We start from the raw sequence: 12528 nt of genomic DNA on the forward strand, positions 1-12528 counted from the left end.
TACTATTGAGCCATAGCAGTTAAAAGTGGTGCCAAATTACATTAATTCTACAGTGTAGATGCATCCCAAGATGTCAAAGTTATTTAGGGAATAGAGTTCAGCAATTTGAATAGCACCATAAAATTAAGACTGAAACCTGGAGTGGACTTAATGACCCATTAACATGGGAACCACAATTGATGGTGACTAGTAGCCATGGATAAATCAAAGGCTGTAGTTATGAGAGAGTGCAGAATGAGGGCATTGCCCAGTGAAAATTTTGGCTTCGTTAATTTTTCCTTCAGTTTCCAAATCACAGGATCACAGAAAGCGAGACATTGAAAACTGTGCATGCCTAGAGCTCTTACATTTGCTGTGTTTGTATTCCCTTGATAATTTTGCCTGAAGTAATAGAATTCACTAAAATGCAAGAAGCGTTTCATGGGGTGGGTGGGGGGAGGCAATTTTTTTATTTGTTGGGCAGATCCTCATTTTGCACACATGCCCCATGATAACTTTTTAATCTAATTTCCCAGTGCCCTTTTAGACGTTACTAAATCTTGTGATAGCAAACTCCAGAGTTCGGTTAAGCACCATGGAAATGAATATTGGCATCCATCTCCTATCAGTCCTGAATCCCAGCCATGTAAATTCAATTTCAGTGAATGCTCCTGGGTTTTAGAAATATGAGAAAAGGAGAGAAGCATCCCCCTTTTTATTTCTCCACAGTATGCATTGTATTATAGATTCCAATCATGTCTTTCCTTGCGTACAATTTTTCTCTAAGCTAAAGGAGCCCCAGATATTGTTACTTTTCCTCATAGGAGCCCTGTTCCAGCTGTGTGTTCAGTTTAATTACCATTTCCAGGACATTTTCCTTCTCTTTAGAGTGTTTAAGCAATAGTTGCATCATATATTTATGTCAGATCTTAGAGAAGTTTCTCTTTTGGACTGCAGCCCAAGAACCACCCCCTCCAAGTCCTTTTGGCTAGATTCTCAGATTTAGTAGACCAAAAAAGTAACACGTTTAAGCTCTGATTTCTAAAAATGGCAATATGATATCAGCAGTTTTTATTTCCGTTCTCCTTCTAAATATACTTCACTTCAAATTGGTGTTTTTTACAGTAGTAACATATCAGATTAATATTTTCATTGTGGCGTCTTTCCACCTTGTCAAATACATGTTATATTGTGCTGTCTTGCCACCTCATCTAATACACATTAAGTATTCTTGCTCTGAAATGCTTGGGACCAAAAGTGTTTTAGATTTTGGATTTCTTGTGTCTTGAGTTCCCCTTTTAAAAGCCCTGCAGGAATATGGAGAATATTGCCTAAGATTGGCATTTCTCTTAATTTTGTATGCTCAAAGCCTCTCATGCTTCTTTCTCCCAGCTATCCATTGCAATCTAAATCCAAATGGTATCGATCTGTCTGTCCACACGGAAGGAATTAACCTGCAACTGGAAGGTGAGAGAGTGGACTCCTCCTCACTCAAAAAGGAAAACTCTTCTAAGCTGCCAGAATCAAAAGGAACACCCAAGAGGCAACAAGGGGAGTCGGAAACATCTAAGGTAGGTTTGGCAAGATAGTACTTGACTTTGAGAGGAAGGTCCAAGACGGGGCCTGTATGCAGAAGACTGCAGGTAGGAATCCTGGAATCTCACGTGAAAAGGATCTCAGCTAGCAGACCTATATGGGACAAAATTCTTAGTGTTGAAAGTTGGTGTTGGAGGAACTATGTCTGAGCTCACTCTTTGTATTGGGGTGGGCAACATGTAGCCTTGGGATCAGGTGTGGCCCACCAAAGCTACCTTTGTGGTTTCTCAACTCTACCAGGCCTTTTGGCCAAAAATGAGTTTGGGATGGCTTTACTGGAAGACTTCAGGAACAGTTACTTTTCTTTGAAGTAGATTACAATAAGATGTAGCTACATAGCAGAGACATGTGACAAAAGAGCATTGTTCATAGATATCCCCTCCATGAAATCATTCATCAGTATCCAATTTTTTAGAATTGCAAAGAGTGACACATTGAAAGGCATGCCCACTTAGAACTGTTTTCATGTTTTGTGTTTATATTAGCCTGGTCAAGTTGCCTGTCTGTTGTCTTTTGATACTTGAATTATATTTTTCAAAGCTCAAGTGTAGATTTAATTTGCCAGAGTACTAGAAATGTAGGGACTGAAGGACAATTTCATTAGAGGAGGCAAAAATCTTATTGGGAGTGGCAGTGCCCTCATTTCAGTCCTTTTCCCCATACTATAGCTGCTGTCTCCTGTGCTATTTACAGTTTTTAGTATAGATTTTTTTTCAAAACCAGAGATGTGGTTCTGGTTACCTCTGTCTTTTTATTTAGTTGGTGCTTTATATTCTCAATAATATATCTGATTCCCAGACTTGCTGCAGGCCTGCCACACTTTATATTGTCATATTATTATTATTATTATTAGTAGTAGTAGTAGTAGTACCCCACTTTTATGTCTGTGGTTGAGACAAAAAATGTCTTGGAGTAGGGGATTCCCTATATACAGTTCCCGTATTTCTCCAGCAGGAAAAGAAAAACCAAAATATGGAGAATCATTGTTCCTGGAGAGTTCCATCAGTTTGCATCTAAAATTAGTGCTTGCCGGTGATAGGTCACTTTTTCTGCTCTTTTACAAGGTTGAATTCCAGTCAATTCTTCAGAAAAATCACTTTTACAGACAATGTAGGGCCTGCGATGGGCCTTTGTGCAAGAGCTGGAGAGTTTTCCACCCCTGAGAATTTTCCACCCCACCTACTTTGGGCTGAATCCTTACTCCAAGCAAGCCCATTTTTTACTGCAGCCCCTCTCAAATTGATGATAGAAAGTGATGTCATTTCAAAAGGACTGCAGAGGAAAGTAGAGATGCCTAAGGGTAATATAGAGTTCTGGTTGTTCATTGGGATGAGGGTATTTTTACATTCTTTCATGTATTTGAGGGCATGCTTCATGGTTTTCCTGAAATTCTGGACATTTTTTACAATATGAGGTAGTCTTTGATGCTAGGAGAGGGGTATCTGGGACCATTTGTGGTCCATGGAACATGCCATGCCTACATTCAGTGTTAATGTCACAGACAGAACGCCACCAGATAAGATTCAACACAGTTTATTAAAGATACAGAACCAAAAAATGCTCATAAAAAACAAAGAGCTAGGCAAACACTCGCCTTCAATATGAAAAGTCACTCAAAACGGTTCAAAAGATAAACCGGATTAAACAGGAGTTTAATCCGGGTTAAACCAAAAATGCTTACTTCAGCCTGGCACTTTAAACAAACAAAAGCTGGTAAACAAAGATTCAACAAAACATAAATACTGGCAGCAGATTCCTCTCTGCTACTCAACAGCTGTGGTTGAGTAACTAAGTTGTTACTCCTCCGTGCAGCGGGCGAACTCCGGGTCCAAATACATCAATCAGGGTTGCAGTGGTCAGCGGGGTCCCAATCCGGTCCGAGGTCGATAGCCAGGTGCAGGCGTCTTAGGTTCCACGAATTCCACCGATAGCCAAAGAAAGGGTAGTCCAAGGTCGTAGTCAGTCAGTCAGTCAGTCAGTCAGCCAGTCCAGCGTCAATTCCGAGTAGGTAAATAATGTCCGTCAAGAAGACGACGGAGGTCCAAGCTAATAAGATTAAACACAGGTTGCACAACAAAAGCCCACACAGTTCCTCCCGCCGTCCATGCCCAGTGTCCTTGGTAACTTACGTATTCAGCAAACGAAACACACCCGTCTTCAGGAAATTCCCAACAAGAGCCCAAGCGTTCGTCCAGATTACCTTGCCCAACGCAATTAGCCCTGGATTCAAGACCCCATTTTATGCCAGTTACAACTCCTCATCGCTATCAGCTGTTACCCTAATCATAGAATCATAGAATCATAGAATAGTAGAGTTGGAAGAGACCTCAAGGGCCATCTAGTCCAACCCCCCGCTAAGAAGCAGGAAATCGCATTCAAAGCACCCCCGACAGATGGCCATCCAGCCTCTGCTTAAAAGCCTCCAAAGAAGGAGCCTCCACCACGGCCCGGGGGAGAGAGTTCCACTGCCGAACAGCCCTCACAGTGAGGAAGTTCTTCCTGATGTTCAGGTGGAATCTCCTTTCCTGTAGTTTGAAGCCATTGTTCCGTGTCCTAGTCTGCAGGGCAGCAGAAAATAAGCTTGCTCCTTCCTCCCTATGACTTCCCCTCACATATTTGTACATGGCTATCATGTCTCCTCTCAGCCTTCTCTTCTGCAGGCTAAACATGCCCAGCTCTTTAAGCCTCTCCTCATAGGGCTTGTTCTCCAGACCCTTAATCATTTTAGTTGCCCTCCTCTGGACGCTTTCCAGCTTGTCAGCATCTCCCTTCATCTGCGGTGCCCAAAACTGGACACAGTATTCCAGGTGTGGTCTGACCAAGGCAGAATAGAGGGGGAGCATGACTTCCCTGGATCTAGACGTTATTCCCCTATTGATGCAGGCCAAAATCCCATTGGCTTTTTTAGCTGCCGCATCACATTGTAGGCTCATGTTTAACTTGTTGTCCACGAGGACTCCAAGATCTTTTTCGCACAATTCCAGGTGCCTCATCATCATCATCCTCATCAGAGCTAAAACATCTTTGACTACGCCCCACAGCATCCCCAGCTGTGGATCCCGTTCCATCCCTCCAGCTCGTCCACGGGTCCGATCCTGCAACCCGCCAGTCGCTTCCCATGCTATCATTACCAGGAACACCCAAATCCTCCCTCACACGAGTCCATTCCATGTCATCCTCCTCTGAGCTAACCACCTCTTCCTCCATTCTCTCAGTAAAACCCTCAAAGGAGTCTTCGTCAGTTGATTCTGCAAATATGTCCCGCAGCCCTTTCCTCTCTCGCTCCTCAAGAGAGTCTGACTCTCGAGGAGTCTTACGACCACGTCTCCCAGTATTGGAGCCATAAGGCTCAACCATAACAGTTAAGGTACCCAGTATTACCTTTGAGACTGACTGCTTTATTTTAGTATAACTTTGCATGGTCTTCATTCTAGTGAAGTGTCTACTTTAGTGGAGTCCACATGGAATAAACCAGTGAGTCACAAACGTGTTCTGGATTCCTTTAAGACATTTTATGCTAATACTGGACAAATTAGGCAAATAATCTAGTTGATATTAGGCAGCTTCACATTCAAAGAGCTGAAACTCTTAAAAGCAGAGTTTCTCCCCCTGCCCTTCTGCAACACTGAAATTTGCTTTTAAACATGCAGGAAATTTATATTCCTTTTGAAATGAATAGGTACCTTTATCGAGAGTTATATTAATTATGTTGGGAGACAAGCAATTGCAAAACATACATGTCATTAACTGGCTGACAAATTAACAATCAGTAGGCCAATTCAAATGTGTGGGTGTGATTTTAACAATTAGGTTGTATCCAGATTGGTAGGTTTTTTTCACATGATCTGCTAGAGAAAATAGATTGTGATATGCTTTTCTGCTTCAGATGTCTCATCTGATAAATCTGCTTTCTTCAAGGGAGATGGAGATTGTCTTTTTATTTAAAAGCATTGATGAGAAAATGTGGTACAATAGGATGGATGATGGATGATGGATGATGGATGTACTCTTCACTAATTAAATCCTTTCCAGGATTGTTGCTGCAATTCAGTGTACCTGAGCAGCCTCAAAATGTTGTCACTCTGCTTAAAAGGCTTGTCATGGATTTTTTCCCTTTTGTAATTACTAATTTGTAATTAACCTGACTTAGAGGAAAGATAGTTTTTTTACTTATAAATGATGAACTTGCTCGGTTTTAATAGTTATAGAATGCCAGTTTGATTGATTCCTGTGTTAATTTCAATGTCAAGAAAATTCACAAATGGCACCCTCATTTATTGACATGGTTTCTGCCATTGTCCTCCTGTCACCTTCCCTTGGACAGGAATAATGCTCAGACTTGTTGCAGATCTCCCCTCTTTTGTAGTCAAGGAGTAATTGTAAGATGTGTGGATTTTGTTGGAAATCTGTCATAAAATATTGGCATATAATTTTTGTTCAGCTGTTTCTCCTTTACTTTCAAAGTTGCAAATTTCATTTGAGACTTTGCTCCTGGTGTTGCTTTTGTCAGTGAAACTGTTAGAGGGAACCCCTGCTTCTTCTGCAGCACCTGTGTATCTTCAATATACCTATGTTGTGACAGCTTTTGAAGTAGACTTTCAGGCAGAAGAGAGGGCTACAGGGTAGTGAATAGCAGAATGAAAGAAAACCTCATCATCCTTGAGGACTTCCACTATATTGACATTTTGCTGTTCTTCATCTTCACTCTTCCTCCCCTTCTTCCACCTTCCTCCTCTTCCTTACCATTGTTGCTCCATTGTGCTGCTATCCATTTCTTCTGCTGTAATTGGCTTCCCAGTAGCTTCCCAGAAACTTATTCTGGTTACCTAGCAAAAGATTCTGAATTTCATTTTGGTAGGATGATGGCAGCAATTCCAAATGGACTGATAAAACATCTGAATGAGATCACTGTTGTTGGAAACTAAGGTGCATAATTATAAAGAGTGACTCTTCTTGGAATATGGTGAATTATTGACCAGTACCTCATTGATTGTTTGATTCCTGGATAGTATCTGGATCTCAGATACTATTGTAACATCTGATAGATCTTGAAACTAATCACCACCACCACTACCATTGTTATTGTTATTTATGTGAGGTCTTTCCTTCCAAACCATGCCTCTAACAATTTATTCAGATAAAATATCTGTTCTTGGCTGCTTCTCTACAAAAACTCCTTCCACATCCCCAAGGGTGTTTCAGGTTTGTGATGGGCAACAATTGAAATATCCTTAACTATACATTTTGGGAATCGTTTGCATGACATGTGATTAGACTCACGTTGTCCTATCTTATGGGATATTTTTGTGTCCTAGATTTGATTGTTAAATATTAAACTGTCCCATCAGAAAAGCTTTTAATAAATATTCAAGACTTCTTCTTACATGTCTAATCAATATTCCCTCAGTATACGTACTGTGGAGGTACCTTTAAAGTTGGAGTGGGTAACTTTGAAGAATCCCAGAATCCATTTTCAGCCACAGGAGCCTCCATTCTGCCCTAGGGCCATCTTCCTTTTTAGGCTAAACTAAGCCTTAAACAGCAAAAAATTAAGTATGAAAATAAAATATAATAAAACTAGAATTGATTGGATGTTGGGAGCGACAGTCAAAGTTCATGGCATGCAGGATTGATAGTTGAAAAGTAGCTATTAGCAAGTTCAGATTATATAAAATAAAAAGTTTTCCAACCTCATATAGATGACAAATAAGTGACATCGCTTATTATAAGTAAGTGACAAGCTTTCCAGTCCTCAAATAAGGGACATTTCAGTCCTATCAGACATCCACATCCAGTTTTGATTTGGAGAATTTAAAAGATTTTGAGCACTTGGAAAAAACTGATGCTCCAAGTTTCTCAAAGTGGTAGAATCGCTTTTCCAAATTTATTTTAGTTAAGTGGGACACATTTTCCTTACCCCACATTAATAATAATAATAATAATAATAATAATAATAATAATAATAATAATAAAACTTTATTTATACCCCGCCACCACCTCCCCAACGGGGACTCGGGGCGGCTTACATGGGGCCATGCCCAAAACAATACAATATAAACAGCATATAAAAGAACAACACATCACAATACAATAAGCAATACAATAAATAATATCCATTACAAAATAAAACAAGGAGACAATGAAAAACAAGGGCAGACCACATGAACATTAAGCTAAAACTCGGGGTGAGAGAGTCATAAAAATAAAAACCACAGCGAACAGGGTCATAAGGAAGTGGGATATTCTGGAGGATAGATATTAGAGGGAGCAACGGAAAAGAAATATAAAATGGTTACTCTCCAAAAGCACAGCGAAAGAGCCATGTTTTCAAGTCTTTCTTGAAGGCTGCTAGTGTGGGGGCTTGCCTAATCTCAGCGGGCAGTGAATTCCACAATCGGGGGGCCACAGCAGAGAAGGCCCTCTCCCTTGTTCCCACAAGGTGGGTCTGGGATATCGGGAGTGGCGACAGGAGAGCCTCCCCTGATGATCGAAGGGATTGGGCAGGTTTATGATAGGAGATACGGTCACAAAGGTAGGTGGGTCCCAAACTGTTTAGGGCTTTATAGATGATGGTCTGCACCTTGAATTGGGACTGGAAAATAAAAAGGCAGCCAGTGGAGCTCCTTGAACAGGGGAGTCGATCTCTCCCTGTAACTCGCCTCCGTAATTAATCTGGCAGCCGAGCGCTGGACCAATTGTAGTTTCCGGGCCATCTTCAAGGGAAGCCCCACGTAGAGCGCATTACAGTAGTCCAGTCTAGAGGTAACTAAGGCATGCACCACCGTGGTCAAGTCCGACTTCACGAGGTATGGTCACAGTTGGCGCACAAGCTTGAGTTGTGCAAAGACCCTCCCGGCCACCGCTTGAGTCAGCCCCATGGTTGTCATGGCAACCATGAAATCCAGAGCTGCACCTGTCAATGTGGTCTTGGCATGAATGTTAAAGTCCCCCAAAACTATGAGTTGTTGGGAGACCAGGGCCGAATTAGAGACCACTTCTGCTAGCTCGGACAGAGTGACTGCTGGGTCGCGGGGTGGACGGTACACCAGCAGAATCTCCAAGCTGTCTCTGGCTCCCACCTTCAGGAAGACACACTCAAACCTCGAAGACTGCGGAACGGCGCATCTGAACAGGGCGATGGACTGCCGAAAAATCACTGTGACTCCTCCTCCCCGCCCCCCAACCCTGGCCTGCTGATGCACCCTGAAACCCGGTGGACATAGCTGGGTGAGATTCACACCACCCAGCTTGTCCAACCACGTCTCGGTGATGCATGCCAGATCCGCTCCCTCATCCAGGATCAAATCCTGGATGACAGCTGTCTTACCATTTATGGATCTGGCGTTCAAAAGCATGACCTTAAGGCTGGGGGGTCTGTCCTGAAGACTACCACACCTATTCCTCTCCGGGGTTGCAAAAACTGTTGTGCTTCTCCCTGGGTCGTAAGTGTCAGAGACAGAACGCCAGCAAGTAAAACAAAACTCAGTTTATTGAGGTTACAGAACTAAAAACGCCCGTAGGAAACAAAGAACAGGGCAAACACTTGACTTCAGTGTGCTAAATAACAAAAAGCAGCTCAGTTCGAGCTTAAACAGTTCAAAGGGATAAACCGGGTTAAACAGCAGTATAATCCGGATTAAATGAAAGAGCTTACTTCAGCTTGGCAAACAATGCAAACAAAAGAGGATCAACAGGAGTTAGAATGTAAACAAAAGACTGGTGGCAGATTCCTCTCTGCTACTCAGGAACAGCAGGGGAGTAAACCAGGCTTGTTTATTCCTTCCTGCAGCGAACGAAAGCGTGGTCGTAGTCAGGATTCAGGTTTAGGGTAACGGCAGTCAGCAGGGTCCCAATCCGGTCCAGAGGATCAATAGCCAAGCGTAGTCGTCAAGGAATCCAAAGGTCTCACCGATAGCCAGCAGAAGGGTTAATCCGGAATCGTAGTCAGTCAGTCCAGCGTCAATCCAGTGAAAGTAGGTATTGCCTGTCAAAAAGACGACGGAGGTCCAAGCTATCAAGATTAAACACAAGTTGCACAGAGAAAAACCCCGCACAGTTCCTCCCGCCGTCGATGCCCAGTGTCCTTGGTAAACTTACCTATCCAGTAACGAATCACACCCGTCTTCAGGAAATTCCCCAGCAAGAGCCCAAGCGTCCGTCCAGATTACCTTGCCCAACGCAATTAGACATTGGTCCCAAACCCCATTTTATCCCAGTTCAAGCTCATCATCGCTGTCAGCTGCCATCCCAATTCCAGACGCCCCAACATCATCATCCTCATCAGAGCTTAAGCACCTTCGACTACGCCCCACAGCATCCCCAGCTGTGGATCCCGCTCCATCCCTCCAACCAGTCCATGGGTCTGATCCTGCAACCCGCCAATCACCTCCCATGCTTTCATTGCCTGTTTCCCCAACACCCAAATCCTCCCTCACACGAGTCCATTCCATGTCATCCTCCTCCGAACTGGCCATCTCTTCCTCCAAACCCTGAGAAAAACCCTCAAATGAGTCCTCATCTGTCGGCTCTGCAAACAAATCCCGGAGCCGTTTCCTTTCACGCTCCTCGAGAGTGTCTGACTCTCGAGGAGTCTTACGACCCCTTCTTTCATTACCGGAGCCCGAAGGCTCAACCATAACAGTAAGTGACCGTTCTTCCTCCTCCCCCATACCACCTCTATGGAGCCCCACCCGTGAGTTCTCAAGTACACTTAAAATGTACCACATTTTGAAAGAAAGACTCCAAAAATCTGGTTTTAAATTCTGCCAGGTTTCTTCTGCAATTGTGTACTGGGTGACAAGTTTCTAGTTCATGAGGCTTAAACCTAATGATTTTTACATTCATAAAAGAAAGTCCTAGTCCCAGGAATCTTTATATATCAAATTATTCCCTACATTTTGAAAAAGGTTGACTACTCTTTATTGCCATTTATATGTTGCAAGTTCTACACAGAAGTTGGATTCACCTTCTTAATTCCATAGATACATTGTCCTCATTGCAGACTGAATCTTGGCATAATTGGATTTCTTTCATATTGACCATCAGAGCTAGAGTTACATTTCCCTTTAAAAAGTAATTGCATTATTATTATATCTGAGCCAGAGGCAAACTAGCAGATCTCAAGGGTGGGTGGGCGGGGAAGTAGATTTTTTTTAAAACATATGAAGTGATCTGAAGTCCTCTTTGTCGACAAGCTGCTTTTAGAAGTTGGCATGCGTACTTTTTAGGAGAAGAAAGAAAACTCTGGGTAATGTGGCTCATTAATGTTTTTTGGGATCCTTTTTAATGTTTCCTCACATATATAATTAGTTACAAGACATGACATCAAACAACTTTAAGAAATGACTAAAGGAGCTAGGACAGAGGATCAGAATTGTAACTCAATTATTTTGGAGCCAGGTTCATTACTGAGATAACTAACCAAAGACCATGGAATTTTGAAGAAAACATTTTGGCTTATTTTTGTCTCATTTTTTTTTTCAGACTGTGGCCAAAGATATATGGCAATGCAAATAAAAACATAGCTATACTTTTAAAACACCATCTAATAATTGCATGAAAAACAAAACAATTGATTTTAAAGCTACCCAAAAGCAACACTTTTCTTAGTTGCTGAAATCCTGTTTGAATAGGGAAGTCTTTCCCGACTGGTGGAAAAACAGTTTGGCACTAAAAAAGTAGTCCTATATCAAGGGAGCAGTCCCCAAGAAGGCCCTCTCTTCCAAATCTCTTTTCAGAATTCATGTGTTCTGTCCATGGCAGCTACTGTAGGATAGGTTAACACTGAAATAACATTGCATTTTCTTGAAAAAAAAAAGATAAATATGGAGGTTGGCTTAGGATTTATCGGGTTTACTGGGCAGTACTGGCTCAGATTCTGTCTAGTCCTTTGTAACACCCTTGTGGTTCATATTAAGCTGTTGAAATGCAACCCCTTGATCCAGCACTACTCGTGAAAAAAGATGCCATAATACTGTGTTGCTATGAGTAAGGTGGAAACGCTGGGGAAACTAGGTGCTAAAAAAATTAACTTTACCACTGTCTGCCAGTGATTGACATTTGAGACAGGTTCCACATTTTTCTCATTCAACCATAGCAGACTACTGTAATAACAATTGCTTCCTTTTAAAAAAAGCTATATCCTTCAACATTAAAGTAGATATAACTGATTTTAATGTTTAATATTTTAAAGTTTGTGTATATTCATAATTATTTTATGTCCCAGCATGGAATGCTTGCCGTATATATGTTGTGCTCTGTCCTGACTCCCCTTTGGAGTGAGAAGGGCAGAATATAAATGTTTTAAAATAAATAAATAAACACTTCAAAGATTACAGTTGGAATACATGTAATCAAGCAATATCAGAATGTTGCAATATGGCAGAATGTATTAATGAGAAAAAGAACACCAACTAGGAGATGCTGCATTAGTTTGCTTTTGCTTGAGCCTTCTGTGAAAGAGAAGAGTCTGCCAGCTCTTCTTTTTTTCCTTCCACTGCTGAATTAGTTGAATGCAAATTACATTTGATTTTGAAATCAGTTTGAAGTACAGTAGTCTCACTTATCCAACATAAACGGGCCGGCAGAACGTTGGATAAGCAAATATGTTGGATAATAAGGAGAGATCAAGGAAAAGTCTATTAAACATCAAATTAGGTTATGATTTTACAAATTAAGCACCAAAACATCACATTATACAAGAAATTTGACAGAAAAAGTAGTTCAATACGCAGTAATGCTATGTAGTAATTACTGTATTTATGAATTTAGCACCAAAATATCATGATGTATTGAAAACATTGACTACAAAAATGCGTTGGATAATCCAGAACGTTGGATAAGCAAATGTTGGATAAGTGAGACTCTACTGTAGTTGAAGTAAGCTGAGGACAAAGGGAGAAAGTAGAAGGATGAGAGATAAACTGAAAGGATGAGAATGCTCTTTTGTAGAGA

At 41.6% G+C, this 12528-nt stretch overlaps 1 protein-coding gene across 2 annotated transcripts in view; it reads left to right on the forward strand.

Annotated features, from left to right (window-relative positions):
* The window catches only part of samd12 (sterile alpha motif domain containing 12), a 220528-nt gene that overhangs the window by 18334 nt on the left and 189666 nt on the right, over nucleotides 1-12528 (forward strand). For both annotated transcript variants that reach the window (XM_008116904.3, XM_008116903.3), the window contains exon 2: nucleotides 1372-1550. In XM_008116904.3, coding sequence (XP_008115111.1) covers nucleotides 1372-1550 — 179 coding nt within the window. The remainder of the gene's footprint in view (nucleotides 1-1371; nucleotides 1551-12528) is intronic.

This window comes from Anolis carolinensis, chromosome 4, assembly GCF_035594765.1.
Source record: "Anolis carolinensis isolate JA03-04 chromosome 4, rAnoCar3.1.pri, whole genome shotgun sequence".
Classification (NCBI taxonomy): domain Eukaryota; kingdom Metazoa; phylum Chordata; class Lepidosauria; order Squamata; family Dactyloidae; genus Anolis; species Anolis carolinensis.